At 37.4% G+C, this 22,633-nt stretch overlaps 5 protein-coding genes across 5 annotated transcripts; 1 reads left to right on the top strand and 4 right to left on the bottom strand.

Moving 5' to 3' along the window:
• Positions 1 to 725: 725 nt before the first annotated feature.
• LOC144001061 (glycine N-acyltransferase-like protein 3) lies at positions 726 to 4,098 on the bottom strand. The gene is made up of 6 exons (XM_077495018.1): positions 4,053 to 4,098; positions 2,918 to 3,035; positions 2,715 to 2,822; positions 2,515 to 2,635; positions 2,279 to 2,411; positions 726 to 1,748 (listed from the first exon to the last, which is right to left on the bottom strand). The coding sequence occupies exons 2-6, from the start codon at positions 2,990 to 2,992 to the stop codon at positions 1,349 to 1,351; spliced, it is 837 nt and encodes a 278-aa protein (XP_077351144.1). The 5' UTR covers positions 2,993 to 3,035; positions 4,053 to 4,098; the 3' UTR covers positions 726 to 1,348.
• A 2,248-nt stretch (positions 4,099 to 6,346) lies between these two features.
• On the bottom strand, positions 6,347 to 11,090 carry LOC144001256 (glycine-N-acyltransferase-like protein 3). Its single transcript, XM_077495427.1, has 6 exons — positions 11,076 to 11,090; positions 9,953 to 10,029; positions 9,748 to 9,855; positions 9,558 to 9,669; positions 7,023 to 7,155; positions 6,347 to 6,936 (listed from the first exon to the last, which is right to left on the bottom strand). Exons 2-6 carry the CDS (start codon positions 10,025 to 10,027, stop codon positions 6,537 to 6,539), a joined length of 828 nt encoding a protein of 275 aa, XP_077351553.1. The 5' UTR covers positions 10,028 to 10,029; positions 11,076 to 11,090; the 3' UTR covers positions 6,347 to 6,536.
• Positions 11,091 to 13,736: 2,646 nt separating this feature from the next.
• cst3 (cystatin C (amyloid angiopathy and cerebral hemorrhage)) lies at positions 13,737 to 15,387 on the bottom strand. Its single transcript, XM_077495428.1, has 3 exons — positions 15,080 to 15,387; positions 14,899 to 15,003; positions 13,737 to 14,106 (listed from the first exon to the last, which is right to left on the bottom strand). The coding sequence occupies exons 1-3, from the start codon at positions 15,284 to 15,286 to the stop codon at positions 14,023 to 14,025; spliced, it is 396 nt and encodes a 131-aa protein (XP_077351554.1). The 5' UTR covers positions 15,287 to 15,387; the 3' UTR covers positions 13,737 to 14,022.
• A 69-nt stretch (positions 15,388 to 15,456) lies between these two features.
• ephx5 (epoxide hydrolase 5) lies at positions 15,457 to 19,612 on the top strand. Its single transcript, XM_077495425.1, has 10 exons — positions 15,457 to 15,616; positions 15,687 to 15,755; positions 15,838 to 16,057; positions 16,140 to 16,320; positions 16,567 to 16,776; positions 16,856 to 16,985; positions 17,312 to 17,523; positions 18,749 to 18,857; positions 18,941 to 19,066; positions 19,145 to 19,612. Exons 2-10 carry the CDS (start codon positions 15,733 to 15,735, stop codon positions 19,341 to 19,343), a joined length of 1,410 nt encoding a protein of 469 aa, XP_077351551.1. The 5' UTR covers positions 15,457 to 15,616; positions 15,687 to 15,732; the 3' UTR covers positions 19,344 to 19,612.
• A 4-nt stretch (positions 19,613 to 19,616) lies between these two features.
• On the bottom strand, positions 19,617 to 22,060 carry mad2l1bp (MAD2L1 binding protein). Its single transcript, XM_077495426.1, has 3 exons — positions 21,677 to 22,060; positions 20,375 to 20,634; positions 19,617 to 20,274 (listed from the first exon to the last, which is right to left on the bottom strand). Exons 1-3 carry the CDS (start codon positions 21,906 to 21,908, stop codon positions 19,747 to 19,749), a joined length of 1,020 nt encoding a protein of 339 aa, XP_077351552.1. The 5' UTR covers positions 21,909 to 22,060; the 3' UTR covers positions 19,617 to 19,746.
• Positions 22,061 to 22,633: the final 573 nt, after the last annotated feature.

Raw genomic sequence — 22,633 nt, 5'->3', positions numbered from 1 at the left:
TGTCCATTGGCTAGGTATGAATGACCAAATTCAAAAGTATATCAGTAAATGTGACATCTGCAGAATGAACTGTAGACTAAAAACAGAAAGAAACCCTGATGTCACATGAACTACCAAGCAGGCAGCGGGCGAAGGTGGGCACAGATCCCTTTGTTTGACAATAAGAACTATCTACACAAAGGATTATTTCTCAGATTTTGGGGAAATAAACAATTTGGCAGATACTAAATACATGACTGTGTCACCAGACCAGGCTACCCACAAAGCAATGGAAAAGCAGAATCAGCAGTGAAAAAAAGAGACTCTTGTTCCAATCCAAGCTAAGCTGCTAGACAAGAGAGAGAGACATTAAGTACAGAGAAACACCTGTTACAGAGCCGGAGCTGGTTACACAGTGGTGCTACTGCATCTGTATGAAGACTTTGTACTAGGACGCAGATAATAAATTTGTGCCACTAAGACTTTGAGGGGCTACATTACAATGACACTGGCACCACTGGTGGACTAATGAGACCAAGAAAGAACAATGCCTGTAACCAAAGGCAGAATTGCTATGTTGAAATTGACATACACGTTGGGAAAGCAAATATTCTTGTTTATATTTTGTATTTGTGGTATGCGCTTGCTTACTCATTTCTAGTTCTTGGCTAAATAGTGAGTAATAGGCTTGCGGCCATGCTACCCTGAGCTCTTGGAAGCTAAATAGTGAGTAATAGCAAACCGTGTAAGAGAACTAATTTTATTGGCAGGTCATATTTACAGAACAGAATCAGTTGGCATGTCTTATTGCTACACGTGTGAATGTTCAAGTTGCAATATTTAACAATGTTAATGTTTAAAAAATAAAAAAATTAAAAAAATACAAATTATGTTGCAAACAAATTTGGGGACAACTGCCAAGTAGTTAAAAATTGGTTATGCGGCATCATTTTCATGTTGGCGTATCCACATGGAAATTGCTGCTGTGATCGGTCTGACTCCCCTGAGTGGCTACGTAGCAGAGGTTACAAATATACAATAAAGGCATTTTAACATACAGTAAGTCAAGAGGAACAATAGTAAACCATGTATAAATGCAATAGTGCAACTTGTAATATAAAGATCTGAAGGCTTGAGAGCAGAAGTGAGACAATTGCAAATTTAAGCTATCAATTCAATGGAATGTCATCGATTTGAAAAATCAAGTTGTCAAGCAGGTGAGTTTGCTCATGCCCGCTTCACAAAGCAGATTACATGAAATTAATTGCGTAAAAGCCACAGGCTTATTCCATGCAAGACAGGTGATTTACTCAGCTGTGATACAAGTTTGGTCTGACTGATCATACTGTATGTCAGCTGCTTCTCAAAATCATGTGCCAAATCCAATCCATATCTCTCTGTAAGAGGGATCCTCAATAAAGCCCAGACTTTTAAACAGTTTATAAGGGACCATGTTGTTTTCCTCTACATAGCAGTAAACTGGGTAGCCGTTAGCAAAGAGTCTCTGGGCCATAGTTAAAACAAGGGCTTTGGCGTAACCTTTTTGTCTGTGCTCTGGCAGAGTATACAATATGCCGATTGCCATGTATTCATGTAAAAGCAGCCATGATACAGGCTGACCCTGGTCATCAGTGATGCAGTATGAAGGGAAGTTGCTGATCTGTCTTACAATTTTCTTGTACCCAGTTTCATTCCCTCCAAACTTCCAAGTCTGATTCACCAGGTGAGCATGAGAAAGCTCAAGAGACAAAATCCTTGATTTCATATCACTGTTGAAAGAAAGAAAGCAAGAAAGCAAGAAAGAAAGAAAGAAAGAAAACATAACATTAGTTTAATTTCACAGCTTTGTGTTCATTTCTTTATCCATTTTAAGGCCTGGTGATTAACTCTTTTACTGCCACACGTTATCAAAACGTTATCATTCAGGTCATCCTTGAAAACATTCTATTTCATCATATTTCATCATGTTTCATTGTAATTTGGCAGGCCATTGAAGAGATACAATGCTGCCATCTGGTGGCCATATTTAGTGAGTGTTTTTGATTCTACAACCCATTGACCAGGCAGCACTGCACTTAGATGTTACACTGCCCATTGATTAAAACAAAACAAAACAAAACAAAACGGAGTTGACGTCATTTAAGGTTTATGGTGGCATACATCGTGATTTTATTAATCGTGATTCAATGTTTTTGGCGGTCAAAGAGTTAATTAAGTCGTGTTTGTATGGTAAAAATTGCAGCTATGACAAATTATGAGGTTGATATCATTTCTAACCTTATTATTAAAAACAGCTAACCTGTTGAATGCTGGTGTGACCAGATGGCTACTATCTGGCAAATAGAGCAGATGTGTACGAGCCAGATGTTTGTGGCTGACTTGTCTCTCCGTTGAAACCTCTTTGAGCATGGCGGTATGAGAACTGTCATAGCCTGCAATGAAAATCCAAATAATAATATTCATTCCATAATTAAATATTACAAAATTCATCTCAGATTCAAACACTTGTATTTACTGCACCACCTATAAAATTACCTCCAATTATAAAATAAGTGCTCCAGTCGATTGTATCCTCTTCTTGCAACATTTTCCTCAAAATCTTCTCATCCAGGCAGTAGAACATTACTTTTTTTGGCCAGTCCGAGGCTTGTTTGTTCTGTGAAATACAAACAGAATTTTGAGGAGGACCAAAGAAAAGGAAGCTACCAACATTTTAAATTGGGTTACAAACTCACTTCTGGGTCAGGGCGACAAATGATGACCTTAAAATCAGGCCACGTATCAACAATGAACTGCACGTTACTTGGTTTGTTTCTGTTACAAGCATATAAGTATCCATAGATCTACAATGACAGTAAGAGATCAGCACTGATTTACAAACAAAGCAATCAGTTACTTAAAATGTTTCATGACAAGGTTAAAATGTTTGCAGGTCTACCTGAAAACTCTTGGGCAAATGTTTCAGCAGAACAGTCTCAGCAGTCATCTGCTCATTTTTTTGAAGGACCTTCATTTTTGGTTGCTTGATTCCAATGTAGTGTGTTCAGCAAGTTTCACTGTTCAAAAGTCAAGATTTTATCAATAATTAACAGTTGTTCGTTGTGCGTATGTGTGTGTGTGTGTGTACCAACAAAATGAAAGACATTTCTGATGAAATTATACATATACTCCAGCCAACCATTATATATTTGTTGAAATTTAACTCAGATTTTTTATGTATATATATTGCAGTCAGTTTTTGTGGTGAGCTAAAAGAACCATAAATCCATTTATTCTGGTCTTGGCCATACACAAAATAGTTGTGAAAATTGACAGAATTTTAATATAGATCATATTTATCCCCACTTCTCCTTACTTCGGAAACCTATTTTTAGGTAATTTTGAATATGGTAAGACTGCCCACATGCAATTTTATTTAACAAACATTATTAGAATTTTAGGAAAAAAAATCTACATAGATCCGAATTCATGCATAAGAAACCAAAATCCATTGAGGGTTATGTGAAAACATAATTACGGCAGTATTTATAAAATATTTGTCTGAGTTTACACTGGTTCTTTTTTTTTTTTTTTGGTAATTTAATTTACTTTATTTGGCTTTTATATCATTTGTTACCTCCTTGGTGTGTTTTGTGAATTTCCATTTTGTGTTAATTTTTTTTTCTCCATGTTCACGGTACATTGTTTAATAGGGGTTATGGAGGGAAAGTTGAGAACAGTACAATTACAATTCAAGAATAATGTGATTTATTTATTTATTATTTTTTAGTGGTAGTATTTTGCTTGATGGTTAAAACTCAAGATTTATCTGTAGAAAGAAAATGAGTAACGTGTCAACTTTGGCAGGGAAACTGGAAACGTGTCAGCAATATTCTAGTTTGTCCTATTGATTTTGCCGTAGCATTTTATTACGGTTATCCGAGGACGGTTAAACGCATCAAATTATCAGAAACGCTGAATAGAACTAATAGGAATACACTTTTACAACTTAATTATATGAAGTCTGGGTCATTTACAGTTCTATCAGCACAAATAATGACAGTTATGCTCTGATTTTACTGTCCTAAACTCACCTCCCAAAAGAAGGTCGACGAAGGAAACACAGGAAGTGACGTATGGTAAGAGGTCAGAATTAAGCAACACAATAAAGTATCACTTCCAAAATAAAAGTGCCACAGTATAACAACAATTATGGTGCTAAAAAACAAAAAAATCAATGAAATTAGACACTGTGTTAAACATAAATAAAAAGTGATTACAGTACAATGATTTGCATATCATGTTGAAGCTGTATTAAATTGAATACACTACAAAGACAAGATGTTGAATGTTACAACTTAGAAATTTATGGTTGCAACACGGTCCCAAAAAATCTGGGACAGACGGCAAAAAGAGACTAAGAAAGAATACTTATCAAACACCTGTTTGGAACATTCCACAGGTGAACAGGTTGATTGGGAACAAGTGGGTGCCATGATTGGGGACAAAAAGGAGAAAGCTGGAAATTCACCTCTTTATGAACAAGTGTGTCAGAAATAGTTAAACAGTTTAATTAAAGACAAAGTTACTCAACGTAGAATTGCAAAGAATTTAGGGATTTCATCATCCATGGTCCATAATATCATCAAAAGGTTAAGAGAATCTGGAGACACCATTGCATGTAAGCAGCAAGGCTGAAAACCAACCTTGAATGCCCGTGACCTTTGATCCCTCAGGGGCAACTGTATCAAAAAACAATATAAATGTGCAAAATATGTAACTACATGGGCTCAGGAATATTTGAGAAAACCAATGTCAGTAAATACAGTTCAGTGTTACAACCGTAAATAAGTGCAACTTGACATCACCGGCTTCTCTGGGCCAGATCTCATCTAAGATGGACTGATGCAAAGTGGAAAAGTGTTCTGTGATCTGACGACTCCATCTTTCAAATTGTTTTTTTTGTTTGTTTGTTCTTAATTGTGGACGTCATGTCCGCCGGGCCAAAGAGGAAAAGAACCATCTGGTTGCAAAGTTCAAAAGCTAGCAACTGTGATGGTATGGGGCCTGTGCTAATGCCAGTGACATCGGTAACTTACACTATTTATGAAGGCGCCATTACTGAAAGTTACATACAGGTTTTGGAGAAACATGCTGCCATCTAAGCAATGTCTTTTTCATGGACACCCGTGCTTATTTCAGCAAGACAATGCCAAACTACATTCCTAATGTGTTACAACAGCGTGGTGTGGGAGTAAAATATTGTGAGTACTAGGGATGCAACAATAACGGCAATATCGTGATAGTGCGATATTAAAACTGTCGTCGTCATGTCACAATATTATTTAAAGCAGCACATCTGTTTAGAAAAAAAAAGCCAGGTTTAATTCCATTTGTGCAGTTATGGCACCCTCTGGTGGCTAATTTTTTAGTTAACTTTAATTTCGCAAGGCATGTTTTGGCCCTTCTATGTTTAAACTCCACTAGGGGAACATAATATCCTTGTGAACCAAGTTGATATGTGGTGGAACTTAAGGTGTGCTTGCATTAGCAAGTGAGTGCCTCAATATTAAGTGTTATTAGAGATTGTATTTTTTTTTTTTAATGTGTTGCTGTTATGCACAAAAGCACAATATTGTGTGTGTGTTTTTTTTAGTATGAGCTCTTTTTTTTTTTACAATACTGTGACCTTTTTTATATCACCAACCTCCTCACAATATTGTGATCATTATCATATTGTGCTCTTCATATCGTGATAAGATCGTAACGTGATGTTTGGATATCGTCACATCCCTAGTATGTACATTGTCTCGCTGAAATAAGCAGGGACATTCATTTCAATTTGAAATGTGGACTCATCATACCAAAGCATACATTTTGCCACTTTGCATCAATCCATTTCAGATGAGTTTCTTGAGGTTGTTGGTCACTTTGCAAGGTAGCTTTAACTTGCATTTGTAGATGATCAATTGTTGTTTCATAGGGTTAGGGTTATTTTTATATTTATTTTAAAAAATATATATACTTAAATACAGAGCCTTTGCTTCACCCAACTCTACTGGGCTACTTGCACTGTAAAGAAGAAGTACTGAAGTAAAAGTTAAAAAGTGCAAACCCTGCAATGTCCCTCAGTACAAAAGTAAAACTTTTTTTTTCCCCTCATGTCAATTATCTACAAATTACAATACCTGTTTTGGTCACTTGACACAGTGAGAAAAAAAAACCCCCTCTGCAAACAGAAGTTTCCCCTTACTTACATATTAATCGTACTAAAAAGAACAAGGAAAAAATACTACATTATGGCACTTTTTGTCCCACAAAATAGAAAGGACATAATTCTGTTTTCAGAGGCAATCAGAAAAAGTCAAGTAGGTACAGATACTTAACAAAGTATTTGTAAATCATTACCCCCAACCCACCATGAATAAAATATATTTAAGAAAATGTTAAAGAACAATAAAATCAATGTAAATACACAACCCAAAAAGTTAGTCTGAGCATGTGCAGAATCAGACTGCTACCACCTCTGCCTCACTGAGCAAGTAACATGTCAACTGCTTTTCAAAATCGGACTGCTTTCAAAAGTTAAACTCAAACCAAAGCTCTCTGTATGAGGGCTCTTCAATAAAGCCGAGACTTTTAAAAAGGTTGTAGGAGACCATGTTGTCTTCCTCTATGTAGCAGAACACTGGGTAGCTCTGAGCTAAGAATCTCTGGGACATGTTGCGGATCAGAGCTTTGGCATAACCTTTGTTTCTGTGCTCAGGCATAGTATACAACACGCCAAATGCCAAGTACTCATACACAAGAAGCCATGATACAGGCCGACCCTCATCATCGGTTATGCAGCACGTAGGGAAGTTGCTGATGAGGAATGCGAGGTATTTGTAAGTTTGTTCAGTTCCTCCAAACTTCCAGGTTTGATTCACCAAGTGGGCATGGGAGAGTTCCAGAGACGAAATCCTTAATTCAAGATCACTGTACAAACAGAGTGGAACAATAAAATTATTACTGTTGAATCGTATAAATAATCTGTCTGAATCAACATCATTACTTGTGCCCACCTGTTGATTGCTGGTGAGACAAGATGGCTACGATCTGGCAGATGCAGAATACGAGTGAGTGCCAAGGATTTGTAGCTGACTTCTCTGTTCAACGAAACCTCTTGGAGAACAGACGCGTGTGAAACGTCACAGCCTACAATAAAACCACACACAACATTTTTATTCAGGTTTCTATTTACAGGCTGTTGCGAAATGTCTTTAATTCAAGGGAGCGCCAGCATGTGAAATATAGGGACAAGTGCTTGTTGGTGCATTACTAAAAAGTCCTTAACCTTTAATATGCATTGTGATCTGTGGAGGTGATAATTTGGATACTGCTCTGAAGCTAACTGCATCTGAAAAAACCCATTGAATACCAACATGCTGTCATGACTGGGTCATGCCAAGGTTAAGTTTGGGTCATGCAAGGGTTATGTTTGGGTCATGGAAGTGTTATATTTACTGTCATGACTAGGGTCATGCAAGGGTTATACTTACTGTCATGGCTAGGGTCATGCAAGTGTTAAGTTTACTGTCGTGACTAGGGTCATGCAAGGGTTATGTTTGGGTCATGCAAGGGTCATGCAAGGGCTACGCTTACTGTTATGACTAGGATCATGTAAGGGTTATGTTTACTGTCATGACTAGTGCCATGCGAGGGTTATGCTTGGGCCATGCAAGGGTTATGTTTGGGTCATGACCGTGAGGTCAAGTGTCTGTTTTGAACTGATGTAACCAGCATCTAATAAAGAGTTAAAATCTTATTTGTGTCTGCGTTTTTGGGATCCAAACCTCAGAACATAACACATGCGCCATCTGTTCAGTCAGGACAGCAAGTTACAGTATAGGTTTACAGCTTTCTCTCTTTGCTCGCCTCCGCATTTTTAAACATTCCCTGGTATCTTAACATGTCTGGAACACGTTTTCATGAAAATATCTGAGGGTTGCAGAGTCAGCGGAATGTGACGCCCTTGGGCTAGATATTGTTTGGCATCTTTCTTATGATCTTTCTTGTGATTTGTGCACGTTCAAAAAATAATTCAAATAGTGTTTTTTTTAATGGTGATTAATAAAAAAAAAAAAAATTATATTTTAAAAAATCGTTCTATAGAACTTAAAGGGATACTTGAGCTATTTTTAGCAGTTAAAAAGTTCAGATTTCGTCTATAAATAATGCGGTAACTTCATTATTTTTCATGTACAATTACGACCAATCATGGCTCAGTTTACCGACCAAACCCAGAAAACAGGTGAGCCATGATTGTCCGTTACCTACTTTCTCAGCACAGGTAATGTAATCATCAGTCGACAGCAAGTAGAAAAAATACTTTTTAAAGGTATTAATTGTACATGAAAAGTAATTAAGTTATTAAATTAATTCTGGACAAAATATGAACTTTTCACTGCTGAAAATGATTCAGTGAGTCAAGTATCCCTTTAAATTCTTATCATTTAAAATATAAATGGAAAACCTAATATCAGCCCATTTGTCTATTATGCATGCATCATATAGAATGTATTTTTCCCCCTGATATGCACAATTGGTAGCATAGATTAGGTCAGTGTATAACACTGACTAAGTAGGTTTAAACACCACAAATTTTCGAGAGTAGTTAAGACCCCTCCATTCCACAAAGCTAAAACTGGTTATTCCCGATTAGCATACCATGTTGAGGCAAATTATCAAGTAAAGAGTACAGTGATAAATAATAGGAGGCGGGGAGGCTATTTGTTTCAAATTTATATACAGTATTTACATTTTTTATATGATGGATTAACACAGAGGTACTGAAAATACTGTGGTTACAATTTGTCTTGGTACTAATTGTGCTTTACTAGCTGGTCACGGTAGTTCCGTGTCAGAATGGGGAATATGCCACGGAAGAGGCGGGATGTGATTTTGCACATCAGTTTATTTACGGTCCAGGTTGCGAATGCGCACCTGAATGGGCACAAAGTCGGAAGCACAATTATTTTTGACGCAGCCCACAAGTCGCAAACCGAACCAGAAACAAACTGATGTGCAAAAAACAGTCCCGCCTCTTCCGTGGCATATACCCCATTTGCGGTCAGAGAGTTTATCACCCTGCAGGTTCTGCAACTGTTTAATTACTGAGGGCCAAATCTACAAAGAGTTGAACCGCTGATCGTGCCATTAATTGCTTTTCAATTGCATTTAACGACCTATTCACAGAGGTTCTTGCAGTAATATTTCAACCCAAACACGCCTATCAATGTTTGCCAGCTGATTTGCCACACATTGCAAAGTACAATTGCTGGATTTGCGCCCAAAAAAATAAAAAAATAAATGACATGACAGAACAATAGCAGTTAGGAAGAGAAAGACGAAATTATCAGAACGCGAGCTTGGACTGACGTGGCGTGAACGGGACTGTCAGAAAAAGTATTTGAAAGGTACATTCTAATCTACCACTCGAAAGAAAAGCACCCCCAACACCCATTTTTTCTCCCAAGAAATATTAATAGTGCAAGTTAACATTAAATGTCAAAGTAATATCAGTCACAGCAGTTTTTCCTTCATTGTCACAGCATTACCTCCAGCAATATATGAGCTCCAATCAATCGCATCCTCCGTCATCAACATTTTTTTCAAAATGCGCTCATCCATGCAGTATATGGTCAACTCGGGCACAAAATCCAATTCTTTCTGGCATGTGGAACATGAAAAATGATACATTTTCTTGCAATGAAAAAAAAAGATAAAATTATATGTAAACAAACTCACCTCAGGATAGGGTCGACAAATGATGACTTTAAAATCGGGCCATGTGTCAACAACAACCTGTATCGGACTTGGTTCATTTCTGTTGTGAGCATATAAGAATCCATACACCTGCAAAGACAGTGAAACGGTAGCATTCGTTGACAAATAAAACACGTATGGCTCCAAGAAAACCAAAATGAAAATGTCAAAATGCCCGCAGGCCAACCTGAAAACTCTTGGGCAAGTGTTCCAGCAGAACACCCTCGGCTGTCATTAGCTCATCGTTTTGAAGGACCTTCATTTCTGGGCAGAAAAGATCAATAGAATATATACTTAACAAAAATATAAACACAACACTTTTTGTTTTTGCTCCCATTTTTTTTCTGAGATGAGCACAAAGATCTAAAACTTCTTCCATATACACAATATCACCATTTCTCTCAAATATTTGTTTTCAAACCAGTCTAAATCTGTGATAGTGAGCGCTTCTCCTTTGCCGATACAACCAGTTGGTCTGACTGGTTTTCTGAGTCAGTACAGTACAATGCTCACTATCAGATTTAGACTGGTTTGTGAATAATATTTGAGAGAAATTGTAATTTTGTGTATGTGGAAAAAGTTTAATTGAGATCTTTGAGTTCATCTCATAAAAAAATGGGAGCAAAAAACAAGTTTTGTGTTTATATTCTTGTTGTATGCGTGTATGTTTGTGTAATTATATGATTGGTTTACTAATTCTATGTGCAAATGTCATCAGTTTCTGAAGTTTTTAGTGTTGACATGTAAAATATAATGTGATTGTATTGGCAAGGTGTGTCAAGATAAGTTGATGAATGCTAATAGTTGCAGGTGGAATATTAATCATATATAAAGACTCATACATACTGTAACTGTTTTGAAATATGGTAGCTTTTTACGGCAAGCTTTGCTGGGTGACTTTTACATTAACAGCTAATTTAATTTTCTATTTTGCACTTAATGTGTTAAGGTGTGGTATGTTACTACACACCAACATTGTTACAGCATGTGGTCCTCTGATTATTGTGTGATTTGTGGTAGAAGTCTAGCAACTATGAAAAGAAAATAACAAACAGTACTTAATGGTATTGAGTAAAACAACTGAATGAAACAAGAGATTCCAATTTTTAAACAAGATTTAGTAGAATTTATCATAACAGCCGTAACAGTAAATATTTAAGACATGTAAGATTTACTTAATATTTTCACAAGTTATTTTCCGATATGAATAAAATAAAGTAACATTTATTTAATATCTTTACAACAGATAAGGGAAGTATTTGCTGTCCTGTGAGACATTTTTTTTCAATATAAAGAGAAAAATCTCTTACCTTGCTGACTGTCACTCCAGCCTTCAACAAATCAATTATCAAATGTCATTTCCTTGTGCTTCATTCCTTGTACGTCACCAGAAACCTCTCAACTTTGGGGGGTGGAGAAACAAAACAATTGTATAACATAATTGTCTGAAGAAAGGAAACTTAAAACCTCTCTTAAAAAAAAAGAAGAAGAAGACAAGATGAACGACAAAGCGCTATAACATGTGAGATTTACTTCATGAACCCAGATCATCAACTTTCAACAAGTTTGTGTTCCTGTCTTTCCCTTTCTTTGGAATGTATTCAGATTGCTGTTGACTGTGGTTTTCTTTATGGTGTTGTGTTTCATCCCTTGTTATTGTCTAATTAAATTTCAAACCTAAAAAAAAAAAAAAAAAACATCACTTGTATTTGACCTCTTTCTTAATGGGACATTTAGTTCTGTAAACAGCCAATCAACAAATACAAAATGACTTAATAGACCCCAAATGTGGCCAATGTATGAATAATGGGGGTAAAAGATTAGGACAATTTCCCCCCAACTAAAGTGCAATAACAACCAATGACATTATCTTGAAACAGCTTCTTAACGTTTTGAAAAAGTCAAAATAGTTCCATGTTGAAGGTCCAAGAAACTTCACCTACTTTAGACATCATTAAACATTTTACAATGTCTGCAGGTGTTGGGGGGGTTTCAAACCCAGTTGAATAAATTGAATAACAGGTTACAGCTCTGAAAGCACTAAGTTAGGCCAACCTGCTGCCTCGTATGTCAGATTCTTAAAGTAAAGATGGATATAATCTACCTGATATACATAGATGACTCTTTAAGAATTGCATTTATGAAATCAGTCAAACTGCAGTAAAGAAGAAAGAAAACGCAACATTTTAGAATCAAAATAACCGCACAATCTAAGCAAGATTTAAAGGAGATGCGGAAGTATAGTTTGGTCTCTTGACTGCCTCCCTTGGCGTCAAGTGTGAAAGCAAACATCTACCTATCTTGAAAATGTCTGACTTGCGCTGAATTGTGAGTGTAGTTACTACAACCATTACTTGGTAGGCTCCAAGCACTGGCGGAGCAAGAGGGCAGGAAGGTGTGGCACTGCCCCCTCACCCGCAAATGCGATTGGACCCCGCAGGCGTCAAATAATTGACGTATCACGGCACCGGTGCAGTGGCGCCAGACGTCTTGCAATGCAACCGGCCAGCATTTTTTTTCAATCAGACTCCTACTAATTGTTCTGCTCCTCCTGCACGGCAGCTGACGCTATTTACCACAAAATGTTGTAATCCACCTCACTAATGCCAAGCTCAAACTACACCTTTATTTTGTCTTTCACTACAGTCAGATTAGCCGATAAATTCGCTCTGTCGTGGACCGGACGTGTAGTCACCAAGGTTATTTTAGTTAACTAAAACTAACGACAAAACTAAAAAAAAAAAATCAAACTGAAACTACATTTTATGTTTACAAAACTAACAAACTATTGCAAAAATGTCCTTCGTTTTAGTCTTTGGTAATTCATTTAACGCATGAGCCTTTGGGGAAATTTTACACGTGATTTTAAGTAGATTTATTTTGATATTAAATGGAATAAGGACCACAGGTGTGCATTATGCGCCACAATTAACTATTGTCAAGCTTGAGGTGTGGTGGTGGACCCAAATGCAAGGAAGCAAGGCAAGGAGGCAGAGGTGAAGCCAAAGAGCGATTTAACGAAATACACACCTATGTAGGTAAATTTAGACAGGAAAATGAATTCACCCAGGCAGGAAATGAACACGCTTGGATGCTTTTAGGGGAAGTATTTCTTGTATCTTAAGCCGATTCCCACGGATCAAGTTTGTCAATTTATGAAGAACTAACTGTAGGCTATGTGCTTATATCAAGGCCCAGTGGCCAATATTATCGGTTCATGCGCCCCCTACTGGTCTGGTATGTTTCGCTACGGGTCTCCAACATTTACAGATCATTGTCGGCATGAGTTTAGGTCCGATATTTACAGAGACCACATTTACAGATTGATCCATGCAGAGAACAACGGACACATTTGTGAATCTGCCTATAATTTTTTTCAATGGCTTATGCATTTGCATTTGTTTTACTAATTAGTACAGTATTCTGTATATATATGGTTACAGAAATCTGTGCCGCTTCGCCTCACCAGGCAGGGTTGCATATGTGCTGGAGCCTCACCCATCTGAATTTGGATGAGAGACAGCTACACCCTGATCAGTCTCCAGCCAATCGCAGAGAAAATCTAGACCGGATTCCTCTCCTACATGTTTTAGATGTTTCCCCTGCTCCAGCACACCTGATTCAAATGATCATCTCACACTCAAATTCACCCCTGTGGCCAATTTAGGGTCTTGAAAGAACCTACTCTGCGTTTTTGGAAAGTGGTCGCAAACCAGAGAACTTGTGAAAACCCACACAGGCATAGGGAGAATATGCAAACTCCACACAGGAAGGCCTGACCCGATTTACCTAATTCCAATTTCAGTAGTACACTTTGCAGGTTTTCTTCAGTGTATCAAATTATCATGGCTCATTTGTGTTTCCATGCACACTGGTTCCCAAGTTTACACGATAGGCATGTCATGACTCAAAAAGCTTCCATGAGAAAGGGAGAATATAGCCCTACATAACATGAGTGACTCACACAAGGATACATTTGTTAAAAGTGCTTTAATTTCATAACAATACACATAACACTTTGTTAGTAAAAATCTAATAAGCAATATAGTGCATATATGTGTAGTTAGCTTGTTTCACTAAAATTATTATTTTTTTGTAAGTTCAAAGAAATTGATACAAGCCAACATGATTGTGACACTGAAATCAGAAACAATACTGCTACAGTATTAAAAAAAAAATGTTGACTAAGGATGCAGAAACTTTCTATACTTAAGAGGTGTTTGAAAGCTACACTGATGTTTTCCCACGTGGTTCATTTTACAAACTGCACTCTTCTGGGTGTGTCATCTCTAAGCTTCTCAACCATACACGGCTCCACACGGTGAATTTGCACTGGTAAGGCTGAGGAAACAGTTCAGAATCCATATTAAAACATGTACTCTATGTGACACAATTAAGAAAAAAAAGTTAAGACAATGTACCATACATGACATGACTTTGTTAACTTTTTTTTTTTTTTAATAATTAGGGTACTCAACTCAACTCGTTTATTTATATAGCGCTTTCAAACAAACACATTTAACTTAGTATGGGGGAGGCCTTAACTTTTTTTTTTTTTTGTATGTGGGGATGGCCACACATGAGGGGGAGAAATGTCTTCATAAAGTACATGTAACTTGAAGTTACTGCAGTGGAAGTTACTAACTTGCGGAAAAGAACAACAATAGAAGAGAAGCTAAACTGACTTGTCATTTTGATTGTGGTCAGTGACTGCTCATTTTCAAAAGGCCCTAAACATTTTCCCAGCAGACTACACGATTATTAGAAGATCTCTATAGAGTTAAATTAGTTAATAAAATGAACTCCATAGATCCCAACGTGAGACATCAGACTTTGTTGACTTTGATCACAAACTTGGCCCATTAATCAGTATGCCTGTACGCCGCTTTAGAAAGTAAGAAAATGCAACTTCCTTTAACAATAAATGAATCACAAATACAATAATTACAATATTCATAATAACAAGATCAGCAGGCATTTTTGCAGTCACTTATTTTTTAATTTTAAATTAACACGGTCCGTTCCTTGCTACCAGACCCCATACAAGTGCAAAATCTGTGGTAACCGTGATCCTGACCACCTCCATAAAAACAAGGATGTGCTGAACTCAAAACTAATGATGACCAATCATACCTGAGCCCCGGCTATAGTGTCGCACTGTGCCAGATCTGGAGAGTCCTTCCTGCAGGCAGTCTTTGCCATGTTAACAGTGATGACGTAATTCAAGCCAGAGACTACCTATAAAAAAAAAATAAAGTAACATTCCAAATTAACTGATGTAATGATTTGTTGCTATTATCTGAACGTCACTAACCTGTTTTTGAACGTTTACTATTCCTGTCTTTACTCTTAGGAACATGTCGTTCGAAGCCTGATTATGTTGATTAATGGCGAAGTTCAGGGCGTTCTGCACGCCTTCGTCGTGGGGGTCCGCATCGCTGAATCCCCCGACAAGCGGGTCGGTGCCTACGACGCCAGCTACTCCAAGAAATAAAAAGGCTGCCGCTACCCTCGAAATCATAGCTCGGTTTATTTAATCGTACACAAGTCAATACACTGTTAGATAGACGCCACTGCTTCTCTCGTTTATGTAAACAACTGCGTCACGGTAGAGTCACGCCCCGTGAAGACTCATTTTTTGGCCAATCAAATACATTGACGAAATAAAGTCACGCTCGGTGAATGGCTCATTTTTGGGCCAATCAAATTCATTAAAAAACAAAAAAACAAAAAAAAAAACAAAGTCATTGCTCTTTGGAATGGTGGCTGGGAGCAGTTTTGCCCCGGAAAAACCCCGTTTATGTTTACGCCCAACGTTCGTATTCGGTTCATTTTAAACGGCTTAGATTGGGTCAGTATCAATATTTCGTGTTCATTTACAAGAGCTGTGAAAGTTCTGTGAATTTACCCTTTTCATTCAGTGTACTTGAGTGAAATCCAGAGGTGGGCGTTTACCTTACAAGCAAAATGCAAAGGGTACATTTTTTGAAGTAAGTGAACTTCTACAGCGACAAGCTAGGCTTCATTTGATTCAATGAGTAACAAACTAAAATGTGTTTTCACATGATACAGAGACTCATTCCTGAGTTTGGATGTTTTCCACAAGCAGATTGTGATCGGAACAGCGGTTGCAGCAGGGGTTGCCTTGCTGTACATCCAGCACAGAAGATGTCACAACAAAGTTCAAACTATTCCTCTAGGCGAAGGGTGGTGGGGAGCAGGTGAAAAACCACAGTCAGAAGACGACAAGATATATTCTTTTGAAGTGAAAACCTCAGATGATGAAATCAAGGTAGCCTAATGTATTGTCATTTTTTTTAACTTAACAGACTGCAAAAATAAATGTAATCATGTACAAAATGACAATTCCTCAGGAGCTTCAAGAGCGCCTCGACAAAACTCGTTACACTGACCCTTTGGAAGACGCCGCCTTCGAGTATGGATTCAATTCAACTTATCTCAAACAAGTGGTCTCCTACTGGAGACACGAGTTTGACTGGAAAAAACAAGTGGCAATGCTGAACACGTATCCACACTTCAAAACAAAAATTGAAGGTATTCATTTGATATACCGGTACATAATAGAGAGGAGTATTAGGGTTTAGAGCCCTACATTAAAAATAAATGGTGACATCGAGTGATAGACTTTGTCATTTTAGTCAATCTCTCAGTGACATTTATATAACAGCACAGCAAAAAATCCAAACTTTAACATTAATCTATCATTTTCAGTGTTGGCACTAAAAAACGTGCATAGCATTTCTCCAGTGCTGCTCTTCAAACGTTTCTCCTCGTCAACAGGAATAGATGTGCACTTTCTCCATGTGCGGCCAACTCCCAAAAAGAATCAAAAGGTTGTCCCGCTTATGATTGTTCATGGCTGGCCAGGCTCCTTCTTTGAATTCTACAAGATCCTGCCACTTCTCACAGACAGCCGTAATGATCTCGCCTTTGAGGTCATATGCCCGTCTATACCTGGATATGGTTTCTCTGAGGCCCCCCATAAACAAGGTATTTCTCTCCAGTAGAAAGATGATTCATAACAGGTTGTTGGGATATTCACATTTTTACTTTCTATCGATCCATGTAGGTTTCAACTCTCTTGCCGCTGCCAGAATTTTCCTGAAGCTGATGGAGCGTTTAGGGTTCTTGCAGTTCTATCTGCAGGGAGGAGACTGGGGATCTCTCATCACCATAAATATGGCACAGATGAAACCTCAGTAAGACAGTCTGCAAAATAAGAAGGAATTGAAAACTGGAATTGTCTCCACACACTTATCTACTCACATGGTAACAATATGGAGCTTCAGTGCGGGTCAATGGTTGCTTTGTGCAAAAGACACTGATGCTGCAAATGCCTCAATAGGGCACATCACAGCTGTAATAAGTTATAAGCAATAAGTGTGTAAAAATATCACTACTCTAGTCTGCACACAAATTGAGCATATACAAAAAAAATACCATACCAGTTTCAATATGATGTGCATCTTGGCTATTTTTTTTCCTAAACAATCTTTTTTTTTTCTTCTTTCAATCTGTCATACAGGTGTGTGAAAGGTCTTCACTTAAACATGTTTATGTCGAGAAAAGGGTTTAAAGTGATGCTGTCCCTCCTGATTGGCCCTTATCTGCCCTTCTTGGTGGGCCTGAGTCGGGAAGATGTCCGCCGATTGTTCCCATTCTTTGAAAAGAATGTGTGGAACATCTTGAGGGAATCAGGCTACTTGCACATTCAGGCTACCAAACCAGACACCGTCGGTAGGAACACAAACACGCATGAACATGCAGCACAATTGCGGTACGCGGATCAGTCCAAATAGTGCTCATGGTGATATAGGAATTGGTATTACTATTGATCGATTTCAGTGTCGGGCAATGATAATTTCGTCAACAAAGTTTTCATCATACAGGACTGTCTCAGAAAATTAGAATATTGTGATAAAGTTCTTTACTTTCTGTAATACAATTAAAAAACAAAAATGTCATACATTCTGGATTCATTACAAATCAACTGAAATATTGCAAGCCTTTTATTATTTTAATATTGCTAATTATGGCTTACAGCTTAAGAAAACTCAAGTATCCTATCTCAAAATATTTGAATATTTCCTCAGACCAAGCTAAAAAAAATGCCATAATCAGCAATATTAAAACAATAAAAGGCTTGCAGTATTTCAGTTGATTTGCAATGAATCCAGAATGTATGGCATTTTTGCATATTTAAATTGCATTACAGAAAATAAAGGACTTTATCACAATATTCTAATTTTCTGAGACAGTCCTGTAATTTTCTTCACATTTTTTTTTAGATAAAAATTAAAAAAAAAAGCCATTCATTGAGACAATAACTAAAATTGACTGACAATTTTGTCAATGACTAAAATGAAAACACAGTGACAAAAAAATTCACACAATCCAATCAGAAGGAATGAAATGCGGGTTAGAGAAAAAGAACCACTCAGAAACTGTTCACTGGACTTCATTTAATGTTCAAACATGTTTACATTCATTGTGCAGCTGTTAGATTAATCTCAAGCAATTAAGCACTTTTTTTCTAATTTAGGTGAAAACTAAGTTATATTATTGTCAGTTCAGCATGTTTCATTGAAACAGTAAAGACACAGATGTATTAAAGCCGTCTTGCGTGTTAAACTACAGTTACAAATAGGTGTGCTATAATTTTCTGTATAAAAGTTGAAATATATGCAGAAAGAAAATAACCAAACTGTCAATTTAGTCGACTAAAATTGCTTTTATTTCCTTTGACTAAAATTGGATTAAAACTAAAATACAATCAGATGACTAAATCTTGACTAAAACTTTAATTAATTTTAGTCAAGACTATAACTAAAACTACATTAAAATTTCTTGTCAAAATGAACAATGGTGTCGCGGTAATTAGGAGGTTTCACTGTACAGTATTTCGGCCTTCAAAGGCGTGTGAGAGGCTAGGTAAACAACATGGCTTCCATTGATTTAACAGGCTGTGGAGTGAATGACTCTCCTGCAGGCTTGGCTGCTTACATTCTGGAAAAGTTCTCCACCGCGACTGACATTGAGAACATATGTCGAGAGGACGGTGGGCTGGAAAGGTCTGAGAGTATTTTTGATCTTTTTTCCGTCAATCAGCAATGTTTATATGGGATTACCCAAAAAAAGTTGTTGTTTTGCACAGGAAATTTAGCCTGGATGACCTCTTAACCAATATCATGATCTACTGGACTACGGGCTCCATCGTCTCGTCCATGCGCTTCTACAAAGAGAACCTTAAGACTAATATTGACAACAGGATTGATTCAAAGTATGTGGATTGGATTCATTACAATACTCGAGGCCCTGTGTTTTCGGAGTCAAATGATGACTGTAATCTTTTGTTTAGGACAAGAATATTTGTGCCGACTGGATTGGCTGCCTTCCCTGGAGAGCTGATGCACTGTCCGAAATCCTGGGCCCAAATGAAGTTTCATAACATTGTCTCATACACAATGATGCCTCAAGGTGGTCACTTTGCTGCCCTTGAGGAGCCTCAGCTGCTTGCCAGTGATATAATCCAGTTTGTTCGAAAGGTGGAACTTTAAAGAATACGCATTTAGTCTGCACTCCCAATGCACAAATATTTCACAATACCTAAAAAAAAATGAAGCTAAAGTTTCTAATCATTATATAATTACGGTAATTGACACATGATTGTAAAAACATTAAAGATTTAACTAGATTTAACACTGTTGGTTCAAATGCACAAAATCTGATTTCCTTGACTATTTAGAAGTACATTTGATGTTCCCAAACCCTGGTGTAAAGCCTAGTATTTTGCCACATTATTAAAAAATAAATAAAATCAAGCGTACCTCTTGTGTGAATCCATTTTAATAACAAAAAAAGTTGCAAGGTTTCATTAAAAAATATAATAGTAAAAATGTAAAATACACATTCAAAGCTCATATGAACCATGATTTTTTTTTTAAAGTAGCACATTTGCAATCAGTTACGAAAGCCTTTGATGGTCGTAGGTGCTTGAAACCACACATATTCCTGCCAGTCCGCCATTTCTGTGCTTTCCTTCCCCAAACTGCCCAGATCCGTACAGAGAGTAATCATTTGTTTTTTGACACAAGTTGGTACTTTAAATTTGAGTTTAGGGTGGAACCAACCTACCCCACAGTCGCTGTGGGCCAGTGCCAAGACCGTGGTGGGCATTAAATGTCCTGGTCTACTATCAGACAAAAGGTCAGCTACAAACAGCGTGCGGAAGAGTTGTCTTAAACATGATGACACCCGTAAGCATTGATCGCCACTTCCTAATACCAGGGCCTCCAGGTTGATCTCATATATCTCTTTGGGGAGGATGAGTGAGCCACCCATGAGCAGCAGAACTCGCGGTACCTTGCTAAGGGAGAACAGCACCTCCAGCTGATGCAGCACCTCCTCCAGGTCCTGGAGCGTCTTCTGACACTTACGTCTGCTTGCATCTGCCAAATTCACTTGCCTTCCACAAACAACATCTTTATCCTGAGAAGTAGAAACAAACAGAAGTGTATGAAGATAAACCACAACAAAAATATACTCTGCATCTATGATGAGATTCTATGCGATAGGATTGGTCATTCACCACTTTTGAGTCTTGCCATTTCTTCTGGGAGTACACTAGTTGATCATAGGTCATGGGGAGTTGTTGCCTCTGATACAAAATACACTTGAGGATTTCGCTGACAAAGCGGCAGCAGCCTTCCTGTGTCACGGGTCCCGGGAAGAACACGCTGACAATTCCCTCCTCCTTTGCCCTTCTCACCATCTCTGCGTCACTCTCAGCTGTTGTGTCCAACTGTTGTTTATCAACTGTCACGCTGCAGTCTCGCTCTTGCTTGTTTTCTGTCAACATAAGCAGTAAATGGATGAACAATGGACAAAGATTGTTAGATGGTGAATACAATTTCCTAAACCAAGGCAGTGTTGATCAGTGAACAGTGGCTGGAAGTAGCAAATTACAAATACATTTATTGTACTTAAGTAGATGTTATAATTGGATAATCTAGATTTTTTTGTTATTTAGTTCATAATAGGGGTGTTAAAAAAAATCGATTCGGCGATATATCGCGATACTACATCGCGCGATTCTCGAATCGATTCAATAATGGGCAGAATCGATTTTCTTTTTTTTTTTTTCTTTTTTTTTTTTTTTTTTTTTTCTTTTTTTTTTTTAGGATTCACACCTTGAGCATGGAAGAATGTTATATGAACGGCACATTAAGCCTTAATATTTTTATTTTAATGCTGTTCAAATGTGAAACAGATTGCAAACTGTTTGTGTACAGTGGCTCACGGTTATAAGCCTCAAGTTTTAGATAAATATATTCATACAAATCTTACAGTGTACATGTACAAATTTACTGATAGTATTTTCTAAATTTGAATGGAAAAAAATCGCAACAATCGACTTATAAATTCGTATGGGGATTAATCGGTATCGAATCGTGACCATTCGTATCGGGATTAATCGGTATCGAATCGAATCGTGACCTGTGAATCGTGATACGAATCGAATCGTCAGGTACTAGGCAATTCACACCCCTAGTTCATAACATTAGAAGCATTATGGAAAAAGGTTTTGCTCAGCAAATGTATGAGTTAACAGAAGAGTCTTATTTATTTTAAGATTACATATATTAATTTTCACATTCGTGCTTTTTCAGTCTACATTCTTAATTGTACTTATGCAACTCCCCCATCGCAAAAAAAAGTATCTGTAATTATGTACATATTTTTGATTAATTAATCTAATATGAAACGCGTCGACAACATTATAATACAGTTACAATGAGAGAAATCCTTAACCCAATGGCAAACGTGTGGTGTAGATTGACGAATCGACGGAAAAATACAGTATGAGGAAGTAGAAGTACCGATCGCTTACCAAGCAAGTTGCTTGAAGACACGGTGATGTTAACACGATCCTGGCTTGCTCTTAATTCGTGTTCAGGACATTTTAACTCTTTTTCGCCCGCTACTGTTTTACGATCAGCCTGGCCTAAAATTTCTTGCGAAAATCCTTGTGAATATGAACCGTCCGGGACATTATGTACTCTTGGCGCTACAGTCACTTCCACTTCATCAAAGTTTTTTGTAGACGGGGACGGGTTCTTCATTATTCCGCTGTCCTCGTCGTTTGCGATTGTGTTTTTTAATTATTGTTTTTGTTTTTATCTCGTTTTTTAAAACTCGAACCCTGTGCTGTAGATTTAAATGTTACCGCCGAATAACAGACTGTCTACCGCAAAGCATCATGGGAAACGGTGCCTTCGCTACGTTCAAACGCAGACTAAAACGTCGGAATTCCCTAAATTAGGTGGTGACGGCTGAAGATTGTCAAATGTCACCATGAGATCCAAGGCCCCGCATTTTCCTGTTATAAACAGTCCCAACCCACTTTTATAGATACTAATAATTAATTACTAATTATTATTTTTTTTTTTTATACATGTATACATTTAGTTTAGTTTAGTTTATTTGGGCATGATACAAATAAAAACAAGACAAAACAGAACTCTGATGCTTACATGTTCAAAGTGCCTTTCATAAAAAAAAGTGATGCTAATCCTGGCAACTGCATGTTAAACATATAATAAAGATACAGTTCAAAACTGCCCAAAATATGGCCACAAAAATTCACTTAGAATACGTCAATGTTACTGACCTCATCTTTTTAGAAATGTGCAACATCTACGTCTTCTTTTTTTTAGGAAATGAAGCCCGTTGTATAGTATGCAACCAACAGTTTGTACAGTATGCTACAAAATACAATGAGTGTATTATATATTTATTGTACTTTATTCGACCACCAATGTTTAAATCTGCGCTTGTAAATGGCGAC

Source organism: Festucalex cinctus, chromosome 14 (assembly GCF_051991245.1).
Source record: "Festucalex cinctus isolate MCC-2025b chromosome 14, RoL_Fcin_1.0, whole genome shotgun sequence".
Classification (NCBI taxonomy): Eukaryota; Metazoa; Chordata; class Actinopteri; order Syngnathiformes; family Syngnathidae; genus Festucalex; species Festucalex cinctus.
The sequence above is the reverse complement of the archived record's forward strand: the minus strand, read 5'-3'. Positions and strand labels throughout refer to the sequence as shown.

Excerpts from the sequence above, each read along its gene's own strand:
- LOC144001061 (XM_077495018.1), bottom strand. The coding sequence starts at position 2,992 with ATGAAGGTCCTTCAAAAAAATGAGCAGATGACTGCTGAGACTGTTCTG. Across the intron at positions 2,412-2,514 it reads CACTTATTTTATAATTGGAG|GCTATGACAGTTCTCATACC; the intron begins GTAATTTTATAG and ends TTTTCATTGCAG. Across the intron at positions 1,749-2,278 it reads GTCACACCAGCATTCAACAG|TGATATGAAATCAAGGATTT; the intron begins GTTAGCTGTTTT and ends TTCTTTCAACAG.
- LOC144001256 (XM_077495427.1), bottom strand. The coding sequence starts at position 10,027 with ATGAAGGTCCTTCAAAACGATGAGCTAATGACAGCCGAGGGTGTTCTG. Across the intron at positions 7,156-9,557 it reads GAGCTCATATATTGCTGGAG|GCTGTGACGTTTCACACGCG; the intron begins GTAATGCTGTGA and ends GTTTTATTGTAG. Across the intron at positions 6,937-7,022 it reads GTCTCACCAGCAATCAACAG|TGATCTTGAATTAAGGATTT; the intron begins GTGGGCACAAGT and ends CTGTTTGTACAG.
- cst3 (XM_077495428.1), bottom strand. The coding sequence starts at position 15,286 with ATGATTTCGAGGGTAGCGGCAGCCTTTTTATTTCTTGGAGTAGCTGGC. Across the intron at positions 15,004-15,079 it reads TAGTAAACGTTCAAAAACAG|GTAGTCTCTGGCTTGAATTA; the intron begins GTTAGTGACGTT and ends TTTTTTTTATAG. Across the intron at positions 14,107-14,898 it reads ACACTATAGCCGGGGCTCAG|CCTTACCAGTGCAAATTCAC; the intron begins GTATGATTGGTC and ends CTGTTTCCTCAG.
- ephx5 (XM_077495425.1), top strand. The coding sequence starts at position 15,733 with ATGCAAAGGGTACATTTTTTGAA. Across the intron at positions 16,058-16,139 it reads CCTCAGATGATGAAATCAAG|GAGCTTCAAGAGCGCCTCGA; the intron begins GTAGCCTAATGT and ends ACAATTCCTCAG. Across the intron at positions 18,858-18,940 it reads GAGGACGGTGGGCTGGAAAG|GAAATTTAGCCTGGATGACC; the intron begins GTCTGAGAGTAT and ends TGTTTTGCACAG.
- mad2l1bp (XM_077495426.1), bottom strand. The coding sequence starts at position 21,908 with ATGAAGAACCCGTCCCCGTCTACAAAAAACTTTGATGAAGTGGAAGTG. Across the intron at positions 20,635-21,676 it reads GTCTTCAAGCAACTTGCTTG|AAAACAAGCAAGAGCGAGAC; the intron begins GTAAGCGATCGG and ends TTATGTTGACAG. Across the intron at positions 20,275-20,374 it reads AATGGCAAGACTCAAAAGTG|GATAAAGATGTTGTTTGTGG; the intron begins GTGAATGACCAA and ends TCTACTTCTCAG.